This window comes from Tinamus guttatus, unplaced genomic scaffold, assembly GCF_059628265.1.
Source record: "Tinamus guttatus ecotype Peru unplaced genomic scaffold, ASM5962826v1 Tinamus_guttatus_pri_ptg000112l, whole genome shotgun sequence".
Lineage (NCBI taxonomy): Eukaryota > Metazoa > Chordata > Aves > Tinamiformes > Tinamidae > Tinamus > Tinamus guttatus.
Genome location: NW_028288646.1, coordinates 973,579 through 992,648, shown reverse-complemented (window position 1 = coordinate 992,648; position 19,070 = coordinate 973,579). Strand labels below are relative to the sequence as shown.

General features: G+C 40.1%; 1 protein-coding gene across 3 annotated transcripts in view; it reads right to left on the bottom strand.

Moving 5' to 3' along the window:
• Positions 1 to 19,070, bottom strand: part of LCP1 (lymphocyte cytosolic protein 1) — a 41,730-nt gene that overhangs the window by 12,523 nt on the left and 10,137 nt on the right. For all 3 annotated transcript variants that reach the window (XM_088521030.1, XM_088521029.1, XM_088521031.1), the window contains exons 2-6: positions 5,667 to 5,756; positions 3,417 to 3,568; positions 2,601 to 2,730; positions 1,609 to 1,741; positions 924 to 1,005 (exon numbers count right to left, since the gene is read on the bottom strand). In XM_088521030.1, coding sequence (XP_088377156.1) covers positions 924 to 1,005; positions 1,609 to 1,741; positions 2,601 to 2,730; positions 3,417 to 3,568; positions 5,667 to 5,733 — 564 coding nt within the window. In that variant the 5' untranslated portion in view covers positions 5,734 to 5,756. The remainder of the gene's footprint in view (positions 1 to 923; positions 1,006 to 1,608; positions 1,742 to 2,600; positions 2,731 to 3,416; positions 3,569 to 5,666; positions 5,757 to 19,070) is intronic.

Below are 19,070 nucleotides of genomic sequence, written 5' to 3'. Positions count from 1 at the left end.
CTACTGGACAGCTGTAAAAGGGTTAAGTTAAAGTGGAAGCTATATTGATCAAATCATGTCTATATCTGGCAGGGATTGATCTGGGCTGAATCACTAAACTATGCTGCTGACCAAAGGGATTAGAACTGAAAAATGTGGTATACAGCATAAAAATCCAATTTAATGGCTTCTGAGCTTACTTGAGCCTGGCTAATGTTCCATCTAATCAGAGTAGCTGAGGGCTAAACTGGGTGAGGTTCATATCCATGCCATATATCTCTTTATATTTCATATCCAGATACGTAAACACTGCTCCGATAAAAATACCGCTTTACTTGCTGTTGTGAAACAGAACAAACTTCAAATAGGTCAAAATTTGCTATTTTGTCCAATTTTTAAATTGCATACATGTGCACATAATGCAAATGAAGAAGGGATTGAGTGTTCAAAGCGAAAAAAAAGCAGAACTTGTAGCAGACAGACAGAAGCTGTGGTTCCAGGTCAGACAAGCTGCACCACGGCGTTTCCTGGATCACAGCTAGTCCTTCAGTGAGGACACTGAACTGCAATAGAGCAGGTGTGAAGTCTGCGGCATGCCACTGATTGCCTGATGGTCCTGAGGTATTTTTCAACCTTCTCAGAGCTATTTCAACTTGAATTCCTCACCATATCCTCTCATTGCTTCTGCATTCTTATGCCATCTATCACAAAGGTGTCTGAAGCTTTGAACTGCCAACTTTTATAAACTGCTTTAAGCACACATACAAACACACTTTGTTTTGGCAGATTACTTTTATCTTTAAAATGAAACATAAATATAAACCTTTACAATAGACACTTTTGCTTTGTTGTGGTTGGGAGGACCTTGATACCTCTAACTCTTGCTCTAGCTATATCAAAGCATCCTAAATGGAAAAGGCAGCAATTTTGTTACAAATTGGTACCTGTATTGTGAATGGGGTGAGTTTCTTTTTGTTGATTGTCCTCTCGTCAATGGTATCTGGCACTGAGAAGTTGATCATCTTACTGGAAATGAAAGAAAATACATCAGGAAATGCACTTCTTGCTACACTTGCACAAATGACTTGGAGTTTTTGTCACCACAATTTAACTAAAGAGCCAGAGAATTTCTGCAGTGGATAGAAAGTCAAGAAAATGCCTATAGATAGTCAGTCTCTTATCTTTTACACATTCACATGCACACATGCAATATTTTAACAATTTTGGGGGTGTTATATACTGAATGTACTATAAACATGAGGCCAAGAATACAGCAAGGTGAAATGGTACGTGAAGTTCATTTTGCAGAAATTCCCATAAAAGCACTATCTCATGCTGCTTTGTTTGAGCCCCAAGAACGCCTTGATCAAAAATAAGAACAAGTAACTTTTAAGAGCAAATCTCTTTGGCTCCATCTCATTGCAAGGGCCTGCAGGCAAAGAAAAACACTCACTTGAAAGCAGTGAGCTATTTTTTGAGAAAAAAGGAGCAACAAAACTACCATTATCAAGGTCCTGAATCTGCAGTTTCATGAGCTTAACTATAAAAGGCAGCAGCTTCAATTTAAGCAGGGTGTGAGATGCTGCAGACTTATGGTCTCCACATATAAGAGCTAGGGGTATTATTTACCAAAGTACAATGCCATCACCAACAGCCTGGAAGAGATCATCTGTTTCTGGATTCATTGGGACCACGTGTTTACAGTCAGGGTCCTTCTCAAGGGCTTTGTTAATCCAGTTGACGAACGCATACTTTTCCTCCTCTGTGAATACAACATCAAATCCGTTAGTTTGCTGTGTAGTGCCTCTATCGCTGTTTTACATACCCAGACAGAACTCCTGAGGAAAAAAAGAGTCTCCTAAACAGGCCTGTGACCAAACAATGAACCTCTGCAGTGGAAAAAGGCTCTGAGGAGATCGGCAGAAGTTACCGCTCAGGAAGCCCAAAGGAGACTGCATGGAGTCACTGAGCTCAGCTGTTCATCACAAGCGGAATATCTAAGGGAACCTGGTCAGACTGTACCGGACTCTGACAGAGGGCAGTGGGTAGATGTTCCCTGTAGTCCTAAAGGCTGTACTGTAGCTACGCTGTGCCAGCTGCAGCCCGGAGCACCCCAGTAGCTCAGAGAAGATGTCCTCTCTGCTTCTGGTAGGTGGGGATGCAATGGTCTCTGCTGATCCTTCCCAAAAGCTTAGGAACTGTTTGCTTACAGGTGCTCTTACAGGAAAACTGCCAGGGAACTGGCAATCTCTTCCAGGAAGCGGGTCAGGAGCAGTGGGAGATCCTTGTGTTGCCGTTCAGCATGGAGAGCTGTGCTGGCAGAATGTCCTCAGCAGGGCTGCCCTGCTCCTCTGCTAAGCTGGGGAAAGGTTCCTGCAGCAGACACAGCTCTGCCATCCCAAGAAAACAACATGTGCTGGTTTTGACAAAGATGCTGCTCTGAGGTTTTGGCATCTTCACCACTCCTTGACATAAATCGGCCTTGCCTGAGTAACTACTACTGCTACTGAAGCTCATAAAGATCTGAGCATCTAGCTTTGCTCCAAGATCAGGTATGTATCAGGTACTCTGTAAGAGAATATTTGCTCTGGGTGATGCCAGTATAAGACAGCTGTACCTACCTGAATACGAGTGCTGTGTGCCAGCACTGGACTGCTCCGAGGTCCCACCAATAGCACAGATCCCCTCCTTCTTATTGATTTGCTTTCGGAACGATTTAGCAACATCGTCGCTCTTCAGGCTTTGGAAAATCTTTCAAACACACAGGACAATTTTAAAATATTAGACAATTAAATGAAGCTAAAGCTGTGAGCATTTGTACCACGAGACCCCTCTCTGCTTTATATGTAATTTTTCTGCATATAATCATGCACGAACACATCTATGTGCCTTAGTAAAGCAGAATCATACACAGTTCTTATGTTTTTATGTTTTCAGAACAGGGAAGAAAGATCAGTAACAGAAACATGCATGGTGTGAAACCAGAAAAACAGGGTGCAAGGGAAGAGGGCCTCTGAAAGTTTCAGCCTGGAAAAACCGCATGTTCAAATCTATTTCTCCATCCCAAGGGAAATTCTACTATTTCATCAATTGCTTCTGTCCCACTTCTGAACAAAAAAGGAACTAAGCTTTTTAATAGAAGGAATCTTTCATTAAGTTTTCACTTTCAATCTGTACAAATATGTGGAGTTAAAGTGAAGAATTTGAACAGAATTAAATTTAAATCTTTCGATTCTCTATGTGGATAATGAGAAGGTGTTGTGGAAAACTAAATGTTTACTCAAGAAAAGTGAATTTTGTGGAAACGACGTTGTCAGTCAAAGCAACATTTTGAATTGAAAATTCCCAACTTACTCTATATTAGTATCTATAAGTTAGAGTCCTTTATTTCTGAATTTCTTTTTATAGGCTATTTTCTGAAAGAATATTTTACTTACTGAAATAAATTCATCAAAACTGATTCTGCCATCTCCTGAGGTTGTCAAGTTCTGAATAAGTTCTCTCACTTTATATCCTGGTAGAGGGAGATTGGCTGCTTTCAACACATCTGTTAAGTCATTAGTATGGATGAAGCCATTCCCACTAATATCTGTAAAGATTAAAAAAAAACCATTTAGATCCTGTATCAGCCAAATAAAATTCTCTGCTTGTCTTTATTTCACCTTAGGAATCGTTCATTCTGTATAAAGACTGGTTGACATTTAGACCAAAAATTAGAATCACTGTTAAACAAGCAAAAAGTTCAGTGATGAATTTTCATATTTTTGACATATATTATTACTTTAACAAAGCCATGTTTAGATGGCTACAACTGAAATTTCAGGGCTTACATATGCACAGATATCTAAGTGACTTATAGAGAAATTATACCGTCTATAGAAGAGCTAAAGAAAACTGAGTTGATATGATACTGAGTTACACCTTATACTTGCATATATTCACAGATATAACTTGTGATTTAGGCCTGTTACATCATCAGAAAACATGTGCTTGGTTTTTCAGTACGAAGACGAAGCTTCAAGTCAAAAGCTGAATGTTTCTGAGATGGTGCTAACATGACTAGTCCTGCTGAGCCCACTGCAAGATCCATTAGTGACAGAGTAGGATTTTAATTTGAAATGAAGATCACCACTGTGGTTTAAATACTTCCTTCTTCTCTATTAGTTTGCAAAAATCCCCACAAATAAAAAAGGGAAATTGACTGTGTAAAAGAGAAGTCCTGGGACCTTTGCATATAATAAATGCTAACAAATGTACAAAATATGCAAATAGACCCAAAAACTGACAGTGGTCAGAGTAGAATAATCGTATTTTCTCTGATCTCCTACAATGGTAGCAATCCTTCACAGCATTTTAACAAATGATGGCAAATATACGCTAGGGCATGGTTTTTCCAAAAGGTGCCTCATATTTTAGTGCCTTTCATTTCTTCGTGGATGTGGGGAGAGAGGCTGTGCCTGTAGGTCTTTAGTATCAGCATTTTTGTTCCAGCAAACTGTAGAACTCTAGATTTTTTTAAATAAATGTTCAGCACATGTAGGCTTGTTTTGATTTTCTTAAAGAGAACCTTTACATTTTAAAAGTAGAGTATGTGAACTGCATAAAGAGCTTCTGGTGATGTATAAAAATATATGGAAAGTTTATATTAACATATTTCTTGCTCTGTCTCTTGTTATGCAGTCTTTTTTTTTTTTTGTCAGCTCAGAGGCAGAGGGGAGCTCAAAGAACCACATGCCAATTTCCTGTGTGATTTAAGTTGCAGGCTGAGTACCTCATTTGCTGCATGCTGCAAAAATGTCTCAGTATTAATTCGTCAGCATCAGTAGCATAGATGAATATATACTGCAAAGACCACCCGAGCTATTTCTGAAATTATGCAGCTATAGGACCTGGACTTGGAAAGGGAAATTCCTGGGAGATGAATGAGGGTTTCCTTCCAAGATTTGGCCTGTCAGCACCTTGGATATACTGGGCATGCATGTGAGCCAGATGTCTGAGACTGCCAGCTGGGATTGGTGTGTGCTCAGAAATCAAAAGATCATCACCTGAAGCAGCAGAGGCAGCTGATTAACACATAATCCAGTGTGGCTGGTAAATCTGTTAATAAAAGTTAGTGAGCTGTGAGAAACAGAAGGACTTTTTCTTAGAATTGGGAAGGCTATGACAGGTCAGCATGCCTCCAAGGGGAACAAATCAGATGAGATGTTAAAGGCCCAGAAAGAAAACATACATTAAAAAAATGCCTAGGTATAAAAAGGTCATAGTAAAGAGATTACATTTTTTCTGGTCATTTGCACATTTGTTCACTTCTGACTCTTCTTCTGCAGAAGGAGTCCTCAATGTATTGCATTAAAATGAAAATCTTTCACCTTCTAAATCATTTGCCAGTAAGAAAAAGTACTAGGAAAATATCTTTAATCTCTTCAATCTATTTCTGACATGGTTTTCTGTACAGGTTTCTAGGTTATTTCATAAAAGTTGTTATTCAGTGCTCCACCATTTCTCTCCAGCAGTACAGCATGCTAATGCGGTTTCATTTAGCAGATCTGCAGTTGCAAGAAAATGACTTTCAGTGGTTTCCGTGACACAGCAGACTGCTGAAGGAAGCTTCATTTCATCAGAGCTGGGCAGTTTAGAAGAAAACAGCCTGGTACAACTGCACACTGTGCAGAGCTCATTGCACTCACCAACTTTGCCGAAAGCCTCTCTTAGCTCTACCATCTCTTCCTCTGAGAAGTGTGCTGCTGATGCCATTTTTACTTCTCCAAGTGACAGGGCTGCAAAAAGAATGCACATTGATTTATTTGATGCCTTTTGCTTTTTGTAGTTATTGGAAAAGAGGCAATGTCACCACCTCAAAGACATTTGGAATTATCAGCAAGAATCAAAATTTTGGGATGCTTCTTCAGAGCAGACAACCCAGTTACTGCCTGCACCCAGAGATCTAGAGAACAGCTCATTTTTTGAGTATGTAAGACATCAAATCCATGCCAATCCTGCTGTTTTTGCCAGATTCAACTCATACCTCCAACAGGATTTTTTACAAATTGAAATGGAATTAAATCCTGTACCTTCTAAGCTTTGTTCTTTCATGGAGAAAGTAAACAAAATTGTGCTAGTCGTTCTAATTCCCACCTTGCAAACACAGCCCATCCTAGCTGAAGGTGTTCTTCAAGAAGCATGGGTGAGTGTACTACCTGCTGCCCCGGAGAGATGCTTCGATTTCCCATTAGCAACACGCAGCATATACTCTCAGAACCAATTTCTGTCTTGCTGTTCACAAAACACATTCCTTTAGTATAGGATAAAGCAGCAGAAAAGTGGCAGGTCTTTCTTCTGTTTCCTGAGCTCTGGATGGAATGAAACCTATGAAGGATATTTCCTTTCCTGACTATGAACAGAGTTTAGGGAGCAGCCCTTGCAAGACAGCAAAGTTAGTGTCTAAAATTAGATAGCAATGGATGGTCGGAAATTTTCCAGCCTTTCCTCTCTTCAAAGCTGTAATAGAGAGAAGGGATTAGATTGACCTTACCCACCTTTTGATTATTAAGAATGGTGCCTAGAAAGGGAAGGTTTACTTCCACCACGTCATGCAGTACAGGAAGATGCACATAACACTGCTCTGCTTTTTACCTCCCTTACCTCCTTGTATCCTTTACATCTACTTAGGCAGAAAACTCTTCATGACTATCTATTAATCTATACTTGTGAGAATGACTCCAAAGTCCTATGTCTCCTTACATATTAATTAACCACAGAATTATTTCAATGGAATAGAATAGAAACTGAATTAGTCCTGGAAAGCAATTATTATAGTTGCAATACTTAAATTAAAAAATGCCTATTAAAAATGCTTATTCCCAGACTAAAAATATTACTGCATTATGGAGACTGATTCCAAACTTCTATAAAGATATAGAGAGAGGAGTTTAAAAACAACAGATTTGCTGTAGCCTTCTACAACCACACAGAGTTGTGCACAACTTATCTGGGCTTCAGATTTAATGCTCTCTTGAACTTACACATTGATTCCTCATGTCAGTGGGCTGTGGTGTAGAAAGAGAACCACTATCAAAATGGATGTGAAATTTGGTCGGTGCTTTCGTCTGTTGTAGTATTATGCCTTATTTCTTCATTGATGCAGATTTGGGGTAAGGACTAAAAACAGTTCCCAGAGAAAAATCTGTTCACTCACTCCCACTTTCATAGGCAGAGAAAAAACAAAATAGTACATAATAAGTTTGGTCGAGAGACCCTGCGCAGCATGAGGGAGCTTGTGATTGCAACTGAAATCAAAATCAAATATTAGAAGTGGTTCTAACCACCATACCTTGAAGCAATAAGAGGTCGTGGTCTTCTATTCCAGTAACTTACTGATCTTTTAAATACACAGAATCCTAATAATGTTAGATATTTACATATCTGTGTTTATGCATGTGTAGACATGTAAGTGTGTATGGACAAGCCTAAGGTTTTGCTTTAACACACTCTTCTGACATTTCCTGAGGAGTCAATATTAACTATTTTTTTTTGTAAATACAAACACACACAGGACAATTAAATGAAGACATGAAATTATGATTTCAGTGCAAAAAATGGGCCTAGATGACACAAGGAGTATTTGTACTCGGACCATGAAGCCATTCCTACTGTGCTTTGCCGCATGACTGAGCTGGATTTTTTTCTGCATTTTCAGTCTCTTGGTATCTTTTGATTTCAGGCAGTCAATCTAACATCATGGGGAACTGCAGATGAATAAAACTTGCTCTCTCCTTATGCAGTGGAGAGGTGCAGACTTGCTCCCCCAGTAAGCCCCAAACTGCACCCACACAGCTCAAATCTCGGCCATTTCAGCAGGCCAAGGGGCTTCTCCTTTCCCTGGGGGTTGACACTGCTGCCCATCAAAGTACATCTGTCCTGTAAAATCTATTACCAGCTGCAAAACCTCCTGGCAACCACGACCCCTACATGATTTTGGGATTATGTCTAATCCCAGTTTTGGCAACAGACTGCAAAAAAGTAGGGAAAGAACTCAAAGTCTTTCCTGCAGATCTTCTGGGCCCACCTATGCCCAGAATCTCTTCTGCTAAGCATACAAGAAAGCCCTCACATTTACCCCGGGCCAGTCAAGACCAGGAGCTTCAGAGGAAAGATTTCAGAGAAATTCACAATTAAAAATCACTGACATTTCCGAAATTATTTATGCAGTAAAACAAAGACAAGGAAATCAAGCGAGAAAAGGAACTGTAAAAGTGTGGGGCTCTAGCAACACAGCAAAAAGGAGAAAATCCACTTTCTAAAACACTGCTTTTCTGTATATAATCTGCCTGCTTTGCTTGTATTATTAAAAATGAAGATCATCTATGCTTCTAAGTGATAGTGTGGTATCAGGCCCAATATTTTCCTTCTGATTTTATCAGCCATATGTGGAGATGCTTCTAGAGCTCAAACACTTTCAGGGCTTTCTTATCCCCAATGCAAACTGAAAATATCACAGATATCCCACCAAGCAGCTAACAACCCTAGTTACCGATAACCCAAAAGCCACGGCAAATACCACCATCTCTTCTCCAAACTACTTACAAAGTTGCATAGACAACACAAAAACATGGAGAAGAAAATGCAGAGAAGGGTATAAGAGTAAAGGAGAATATGTGGAGGAGAGCACAGGCACTATCAGCAAAGGGCCAAACAGCTGATGAAGACCAGGCAATGGTCAAGGACAAGAAGCAGAGAGAGAGATAGAGCACAGAGGAAAGTGTGGAAGAGAAAGTGTGAAATTCCCCTGAATTTGAGAGGAAACAAACACAAACACGATCAGCATAAATAACATTTCAAGGTCATCATCAGCTGGGATGAAGGATCTTGAACCTGACTTCACAGAAGATTGGTGAAAGGACTCATGGTCCTTACAGAGAAAGATATGAAAGGCAGCATGAGCTTGGATATAAAGGCAGGATGCAGAGGTCAGAGCCAGCAAGACAGCAGAGCTGCCAACAAGTAAGAAATGCAAGATAATAGAAATTCAGAAGTAAAAAAACCCACTCTTTCAGACAGAATTTCATATGGCATCAAGTTATAAATTGCCTGGATGTCACACTTGTTTTGTTTGCCGAACAGCATAAACCTGCTATTGCAAAAGTAAATAAATAAATAAATAAAATATGTGCAAATGCACTCCTTGCTGAACAGACAAATGTTGAACCTATGTTCATGTATAACCATGGTCTCACTCAAGATGCTGAAAATGGTAATAAATACGAGCTCAAATGTGAAGCATTCATTTTGCTGCTGACATATCCAAAGCAACACATGACATGTATTATCTAATAATGTTATAAGAAATCTAAAGAAACTTATTTCTATCTGGAATATAATGGCAACAGGAAAAAAGTCTCCAGACTGAATGCTAATACCAAACTGAAACACAACAATATGTATGTTCTTTAATCTCTTTTGATTTTGAAGCCATAGTCTGAGAAGTTGCCTTGTTATGTGTTATTTGGCAAAGTGTGCGCTAAGGATGCAATATAAATAATAAATGGCAAAGTCATTAAAAACCCAGAGGGCTCCATGACTTGTATTAAATGGTTACCTCATTTCGTATTTTCCTCCACTCTGCCAGTGTTTAAGCTTTATTACAGGCTAGACATCCTTGAAGATGTAAAACTGCACTTTACGGTTACACATAAAGTGGTAGTTTTCCCCAAAGCAAAAAAGCAAATTTCACAAGGCAACATAACATTTCATAAGACTATTGACCTAGTCTTAGCATTTGATGCTAAGAAATGTGAATAAATGACTTTGAGGGCTTTCTTTTGTTAATGCACTAGTACTTCGTTAATGTTATAGGAACCCCTCTCAGCTGTCAGAGCCTGTAAAGGACTATGCGTGTTTCCTGTCACATACATTTCCCCATTTCTTATGCCATTTTCTCTTCCAACTTGTTTATTCCTCCTGAAAGTGATGAAACACCAGCATTTCACTCTTGCAAAAACAGAGCAGTTAGAATCGCAATGGGAAACACAACTCTTTTTGGCCACCTTTGACCAAAACTGGACCTTTTCCTTCAACAGAATTCACAGCCTCAACTCCTTTTCTTTTCTCTTTCTTATCTCATCCCCAAAATCTGTTTTTCCAAAAGCCCGGCTTTCCACTAGGTTTATGGAATACCTGCCCAGCTCTTTTCTGAATGTCTCTTTTCCAGCTCGTTTCGAAAAGGAACCACCAGAAACGCTCTCCTGGCACGCAGGCCGCCCTGCCAGAGCAGAAATAACAGCAGAACTGAGCAGAAACCCTGCAAGAAAGCTGAAGTGCTCTTGCAGATCAGAAAACATATGGCAGCAGCCGGCATCTCCTGCATATGCTTTCTTCTGGTTTTATTTAATAAATTCCTGCATCCTTGGAACCCTGTTCACTCATCAGGATGCCCCTGAGAGGATGTTCCTCCCCAGAAATATTTCCTTCCATCTCTCTCACAAGGGTCCCTAGAGAAAAGCCCATACATCTCTGAAAGCTGCCACCACCAGCGGCACCACCATGATCCTTTCTGCATGCATGTTCAAATTGTGCATTTCTAGCAGCATATTTTCTACATTATGGAAGGTCTAAGGAGAAGATAAGAAGGAGAGGAGATAAGGAGAAGAATTTATGGATTCAGTCCTTAAAACATTCTCAGTTTTGAAACTGAAGCGTCAGTTCTGCTCTGGCTGAGAAAAAGAGAAATTATTTAGTGGATCTTGTGTTGAAAGAAGAATCTGTGTTACAGCCACAACAGTGTGAGCTACAAGTTCCTCAATTTTAAAGTTTCATCCTGTGCTCACTGGCAAAAATAACTGTAACTGCTTTAAGCTTCATATTCTAAAACGTAGTAAATGAGAGAAGCAAAGCTATCTTGCAGACAATCAGCAAAATGTGTATTTTCACATAAGGCAAAGTGAGTTGCCTCTCAATTACACTTCATGTTCTTATTGTATTTTGTATTGTAATGTTTTTCCTTCATATATTTAAGGGAGATAAAGGTTTCTCTCTTTCATATTTATATTTCTCTCATATATTTATCTGCAGTTATTATTAAATTCTAATGAAAATAACATGCGTGGATCCCCACATTGCTAGCAGAGTAAACCATACTGGACTCACAGCAAAGCAGGATAGCGGTGTCAACACTTTAACATTCGCCAGAGTTTCTGCCAATCTGGGTGTAGTGACAATTTGCAGCAATGGCTTCAGCGAATTCAGGTATCTCAGAGAGACAAATGTTTCCATCAATATCCTTTATTTTAATTTGGTGTCAGCTCTTCCAGTCAGATTGCATGGGCATTTAGTTGGGGCGCATAGTAGGATTTTCTACTATTGACATAAGATAAAAATCGGAATCCAAACATCCTTAGGCATCTCTACCTCTTTCCTTGCAGGTTAGTTAGACGACTAGCCAAGCTGCTCACCCTGGCTGATGGCATTTGCAAGCACCATTGGATTTTGAAGCACGTGTCGGTGTAGATGTATTCCTTAAATAACAGCTTTGAAAATCTCTGAAGAAGCAGAAAGCATTACAACATCTTTGAACTGGTGAGATGATGCATAAAAAAATGTTCGTTTTTCAAGCCTGAATATTTGCCTATTTAAATAACTAGACACACACATTGATAACAGTTTTTTTCCTAATTCCCTCCAAAATGTTGAACTGAGTTTTAAGTCTTAAGGTAGACAAAAACATACTAGGCTCTGTTAGTGATGTTTAACTTGGGTATTACAGTGGCTTCAGTCTGGTTAGGACTTTGTAGTTTAAATCAGGACACACACAGGCAAGAAAAAAAGACAAAAAACAAGGGGAATCCTACTCAAGTTATGGCAAATAGTTCCTCCCTGGTATGTGTCAGGGATCCACAATTTAGCTCAAAACAAATGACAATCCTAGTCACATTTTTAAAAGACAACTGCGTGCACCAGCAAAACCTCATTTTGTCTTGTGGTGCTGGAATTGTTAAGCTGCTGTGCTTCACATACTGTATTTCATCCTGAATTGCAAGAAACACAGAAAAACGACATATATCACTGTTCAGAAAGCAGCATGGTGACGCTCCGTAAGTTATTTTCTTAGTGTTCCCTTTTCTGAAGGACCCTATTTTTCAATGCAATGCTCAAGTCATAAATCAAACATGAGTCAACAGGCCTTAGGAAAGGAAAATTTTACAGAATTTGTAGAAGAATGGGGATTTCTTTTCAAAATACTCAAGAGTGAGGAGTGCCAATCCTTCAGGGAAACTAAACCACTGCAGACGCCGAGCTGTGAACGCTTACAGTCCTCATGTGCCTTTTATCTGTCAAATATATCATAGGAGGGAGACAGTCTACAAAATGCTTCCTGCAGCAATATGTACATACTGTTTTTTTAGTCATATTGCAACACGGCAGCAAAAGAACCGCTCACGTAGTGACTCAGTTCAAATGTACTGAGAAAGGCCAGCACCTGATACGCAGGGGGAGGAGGCTGTGCATGTTTCCAGCTAATGAGGATGAAAGCAGTTTCTCTCTGCCTGGAAAATATTTAAAATGTTCCAAAAGAGGTGGACACATTATTTTTAGGTACAGAGTGCAAATATGCATTTGCATTTGATGGATTCCATCTGGATTTCCATATTCCTCATCGTTGCTGTGGTTTGAGGAGATCTTGTGCATGTCATGGGCACCCAGAACAGATTAGTAGCCTGTCTGTCCTGTGAATTATATTATATAACCCCAAACTGGGGGTTATATCCAAATATCCACTCTCCTTACAGGCTGCCTTCTCCTTAGGAGTCCTTAGGAGCTCTGGGGTCTCCAAGCATGGGAGAAACTAAGCAGAAACTTAATTAAATTGAGCACAGCGTTCTTATGCCTGGTTTGATTTCTGTGACTGAGCCTGTAGTCATCCCAAAGAAACCCTCGCCTAGACCGTGCTGAGAAAAGAACAGAAAATGCAGCCTCTGTATTTAAAATTCATGTCTCTGCATTTTCTGAAAAGTGGGTGCAGGTGAGGTGGTGGCCCCGATATCCGTGGGCACTCAGCCTCTAGGGTGCCCATCACACACACCGGCTCACACCCAAAGCCCTTGCCTTGAGGTGCCCAGCACGTTCTCTTCCTGTTCGCACCTCTTTGACTCCTGAAGGGCCACTTGCCATCATGTCCATGCCGGTGGCCCACGGCCCCGAGAAGGGCTGCCAGCGCCCGCCACAGGAAACAGCAGGAGGCATTGCAGCTTGAAACCTCAAAACGGTATCCGTTTCACAGGGAGCAACACCCCAGAGCGGCCTCTTGTCTCTTCAAACAACTTATTTTCCAGCCTACAGCCTTCCACTTCGACAAATGAAAAAAAAGCCCATTTTACTACCCTCTGACCAATGTAGGGCCGCATATGCTGTCTTGGAGAGCAACCGGACTTAGCATGCTAAATGCAGTTTGCTTTTTTTTGATAAATATTTTTCATTTTGACAGTTAGTTTACATTTTGTGCCAGAATTTCACTGGCTTCTACTGATTTGCAAGAAAGAAATGACAGCATGAAAGTCAGCTAAATTTCTGAATGCACTGTGCTTTCTGAAGTCATCTCCCCTTCCGTTCCATTTACTCAGCTTCTCTTAAGTTCTTTCATACCCTAAAGAATAAACAGTGATGAATTTTGCTGGAGGATTTTCATCATAATGTCTCATAACTATGCTTCATGCAGTACAGCTGAATTTTTAGGCTGCTCAAGACTGAAATCAGTACAGAACTGTCTTACAAAAAAATTGGTAGCATAACATAACACTATGGAGTGTCCGGTAGACTTTGTGAGCAAAGAGAGAGAAGAAACACCACTGGAATTGTTGAAATACAATATTTTTATAAAATACCTCAAAGTTGCTATAACCCAAACAGTATTCAGTCAAAATGCTTAATGGATTTCAGCTGCGGAAGCATATTCAAAAAAGGTTAATGGTACAACCCCTGCTCCTCTTTTTTTTTGCCCTATTGTAAGAGCTCTTTATTCAGCTTCTGAGCTAAATCAATCTGGGTATCACAGGCAGAGCTGATGCAGAAATCCCCGCTGCCGACACCAGCATGCAAGCAGGTATTTCCCTGACCCTCCTGACTCTAGCAATCTCTTTGATGGAGTTTCCCAGCAAAGAGGGGGTTTCTGATTGCCCCATTGGTTCAGGCCCATCCGCGATCCCCTCTGCAGGTCCTCTGGCCCCAGCTCAAGAAGACAAACTGCCCTTAAATGATAAAGCAAGAGTCAGGGAAGGCATTTACATGCTGAAGTCTCCACATGACAAAAGTAAGGGTGTGATCTGCTCTTATCAAGATACTCAGTCAGCCAGCTCATGAGCACCCATCTGCACCACTAATGACACAGTCTCTCTTGTCACTCAATTGGAGATTGTCTCCACTTGTTATTTTTGGCAACAGTGATGGGTCAAGCAGCTAATGCTTTCTGTGGCTTCAGCCACACTAGCAAGGACCTGAGGTCCCATTTCTTTGAAAAGCAAATCTGCTCTCAGGCTTAAGGGTCCATGTTTAAATTGAATATATCACTGAAGAAAAGAGCAAGGTCTACTGCTCTTAGTGAGCAGGCAGATGAAGTTCATGTTCATAAACTACCTCCTATATTTCTAGAGAACATATTGTCTCCTGGAGTATCATGACATTTGCAAGTCATAGTTTATCTACAGCCTGAATTAAAATCCCATATAAGTCAAGGAAAGGCTCTGAACAGCTTCAACAGTAACAATCTTAAAAAATGTGTATATAGAACCATTCCGTATTGCTGCTGTTTAAGCAAAAGTTCCTAATACAATCAGTGTAGTCAAAAGATCAGTAACATTTGACTCAAAATCCATGGATCAATTTGCCTATCTGGGGAGTGATATTACATTTATAAAAGCTTAATATGAATCCTAACATGCAGCACAGTATAATATCAATCTGGGCTGAATTATATCAGCTTTAAAAGTCCGTCTTTTCATCCCTGGAATTAGAATTAACCTACTACAAGGATCCATTTTATAATCCAAATAGTTGCTCACACCCTGCCAAGCTAACCAAATGCTAGCAAGTAGAAACGTAAAGGCTACCCACTCTGTCAAATACCACCTGAACTAGTTAAATCTGTCAAATACTTTTCTGAAGGTGTGTAAGAATACTATGCACAGAACAGTTGCAAAATATTTCATGCTAGTGCACAACCTGCACTCCTTTTTCCTGCGACCGCAGTTTCCTGTGCAGTTAAACTACTCATAAGCTCAGAAAGGATGGTTTACTGCAAAACAGCAGGTGCTCTGAACTTACCTCGTGATCTCAAACTGTGGGTCCAAACTGCCAAAGCAACTGTTTCTCAGTTTTTGCAACTCCACTGGAAAGGAGGGAACTTAAAAAAAATACCCAACTTAGAATAAGTAGGGAAACTGCAAAAGCAGTATGTCGAAAGAGGTTGCAGCGTGTGTAGGAAAATGTTCCTTTTCTAAAGAGCAGCTACTCAAGCCCAGGACTGTACGCCTAAGACTGAGCCCAGTGAGGGAAGTGACTGGTGACAAAACGTCATAGTGAAATAGATTTTGTCTTTATAAGGAAATTCAGCATTCTCTGGTGTCCCTCCCTCAACACCTCGTTGCTCACAGAACAGGTCTACTGACACTTACCACTTCCTTTTTCTTTTACTCATCTAGTTCCTGTCTCACTAAATATGTGTGCACACACTCGCATGCTTTTATGCTGTATTTCTTTAACAATAAAGGTACATTTTAAGATCTCAGAATAGTCAAGGTCTTATACCAGCCCCCTGCTTAAAGCAGGGCCAGCTGCAAAGTTAGTCAGGCTGCTCAAGGTGGCATCTCCAGAGGTTGTCCAGAGATTGCTCAGCACCTCTGGACAACCTGTGCCAGGGTTTGACTGCCCGTCCTCGCTGTGAAATCTTTTATCCTTATATCTAATTGGAATTTTCCTTGCTGCAGCTTGTAACTACTCATTCTTATCCTTTCCACACGCACCCCTGCAGAAAGCCTGGCTCCATCTACTCTACAGGCTCTATTAGGCAATGTTAGACAGCAAGAACCCCACCAGCCCTCTCTCCTCTAGGCTGAACAAGCCCAGGTCTCTCCATCCCTCCCATGGGCCAGCCAGTGGCACACTTGAGTTTGCCAATGTCTTCCTTCTACTGGGAAGCCTCCAACAGGTCACAATTCCTCCTGCAGCCTCACACATGCCAAAAATTTCAGGCATGTGCTTCCCAGGCATACTGGGACTCAAGTGTAAGGTGATTAAAATGGAGAATATTAGCTGAAACTCATGAAGCAGCATTTCAGAAGATTAAACAGAATCGAAACCATGTTAACAGAATTGAAACCACTGCATCACTTAATGCAAGTTCTTCATCATCTCTGTGGGGATTTTAAGGAATGTCCTGCCCTAACAGCAACATTTTCATGAATTTCCATAGGGCAAGGACTCATCCTTTAGCTTTTTAAATAGCTTTTGTTATGAGTGTTACTTACAGCCAAAAAAAAGAAGCGGACTGGGCAGCTTACACAAAAAACCTGTGGTACATCATTCACCAAATCAGATCAACTATCACCTACATGCCGGTATAGAGAGCTTCAAGGAAAACCTTTCCATAAATAAGATCCAGCAGTTAAGATCCCATTAATTCAACCATTTCAAGCCCCATGTTAAGGGAAAATGGGGGAAAGAGCTTGAGATTAACTGAAAGGCCCAAAATGCTAAAAGATTTGGAACATCCTTCTTAATACCCTTACACAAGCACAACATAGACAAAAATACAGGAGATGAAGGAACCTCCTGGGTCAGAATAATTCTCCTGGTATCCTGCATACCTGAAAAGTCCCTGGGTGTCTTGCTCCTGCTATCCCTTACTGGAAGACTGCTCCTAAACTTGGAGGCTGTAATGGTTAAAAAACTCCTGATTCCCAACCTAAACTTGCCTAAGGTAAGGAATGAGCTTAGCAATATGTGTAGGCCATATGAATTCTCAAATGAACAATACACAAGTAATATCTTATTTTTTTTTTCATATCTAGGGATCAATTGGAGCCTTCAGGCATAATAATGAAAGTCTTTAAGCATTTTTGTTAGAGTTGGAATTATAACTTGTATGATGAAGTGCGCTATGTGCCATTTTTTTTTAATCCGGTTGATTTCTTAACATTGTGGGAACTTCAAAAATGTCTCTATGCAGGGTAGGCAGTGTTTTAAATTGGACTTGAATTTAACATTAAGTCTCCATGGTTTTTATTATTAGACAAAGATACTAGATGGTCTACCTTCTCTACGCTATTTCATTATTTTATCAACCATGTCAAAACTACTCCTATTTTTTTAGCTTCCTAGAAAATATAGCACCAGCCTGATAAACATTTGCCCCAGCTTTTTTTTATTAAATATTTTTTTTCAAACCTTTAATTATTTCTGTTGCCCTCCATGGAATCTTCTTGAATGCCACAATACCTTTCCAGAAATTGGGGTGAGGACTATTCCACACAACTATTTCATATTATACTGCATGCATTAAATCTAGCAACTTGTTGTAGAGGTGTGTGCTTACTTATGCCCTTTGCACAGCACATCAGAGGGCTGAGAGGCTCAAATTTTCCACTCTAATGTATATCACATTATATTCATCTCTTTATACTGAACTCAATACTTTGTGATCTGCACCCAGCACTGATTCATACCAATACACACCATTATGCACCAACTGTGCTAAAACAATGCTCTGACTAGCTTAGAACTGCAAATATATGGTTGAGATTTAAAGAATGATGGCTTTACAGGCCAAGTATAAGCACAAAAAATTTATGTATTTGCCATATGGATCACGGGACTCCTTTTCTTTTTCCTTTTTCTTTTTTTGCCTTATTTGAAGATTTGTGGAGATTTCTCTGGGTATGCCTAAAATTCGTCTTACCAAAAGTATTCCTTGCACTTACGCCCAGCTATGGTCCCTTCATGATAGTACACCATTTAAATTCTGCACTGTGGAAATGTGAAATATCAGACAACCATTTATTGGGTAGAACTGAATTACATTCAACTGGTACTATACCCTACTTGTATGATGTTCATCTGTGGTAGTGCTGACAATGTATGATTGTATGAAAATATATGACAATGATCTCTTTAATATGATTTCTTACATGAGTCAAGATGCTGCAGATAATCCTTATAGCATCTATTTCCTAGAACTGCTTTGAATCATAATTCTTCCATATGGGTAGCCTGTGCTTTGCAATCAAGTATGTTTACACTTAGCAGCAGAGCAGCTGGTATCGCAATCGGATGTATTGTGACACTGAGATAATGTCCCTAACTATCCCACCATTAAAAAAATAAATACCTGAGCTGCAGTTGCTTAGGGCCGAACTCTGGATGAAGCTAGTTTGAGATTTGCTTGCATGAACGGTAGAAGTTAGAGAGGGACATTCTTCCAGTTCCAAAGACATTAGGAAAAAGCAAAGGTTGCCTACAGAAGCTACAGGGAGGGAGCATAGTTACGGGTCTGCTATGGATGAGTTTTCCCATGAGAACTAAGGAAGAAGATCTCGGGGGGGCCTTTTCTGGAAGGACCACTTCTTGGATTTGGCTGACCCACTATAGTCTCCTCATCCTTTGACCTCTCCAGGCTGCTCCTGCTTCATGGAATGAGTTTCTGCAAAAGCCATAATTTGTAAAAGCACATGTTCTTAAAATGCAACACCTTCCTTGTCTCTGCTGGTACAGTCATGGGTTGTGTACATGTCTTTTGCCTCCCAAAATACCCAAGATAGGAAGGCCAGGGCAGGGGTAGAAGCTCAGATCCTCCACAACCTCAGTGAGAGCTTCCTGCGGACCTTGTAAAGCATCTTCCTTTTACTGACAGTACAATTTTAAATGAGCCTTTTGAGGGGAAACGCTTTGTCCATGAAAAACTAAGACAAATCTAAATTAATGGAAATTGTTTAACAAGTAATCTGATTTAGAGAAATATTATCTTGTTCTTATATAAGTTCAGTAGACTTGATCTAATTCCCACTACAGTTTGATGCAATCTGAATTACAGTTTTATTCATCGTGACCCG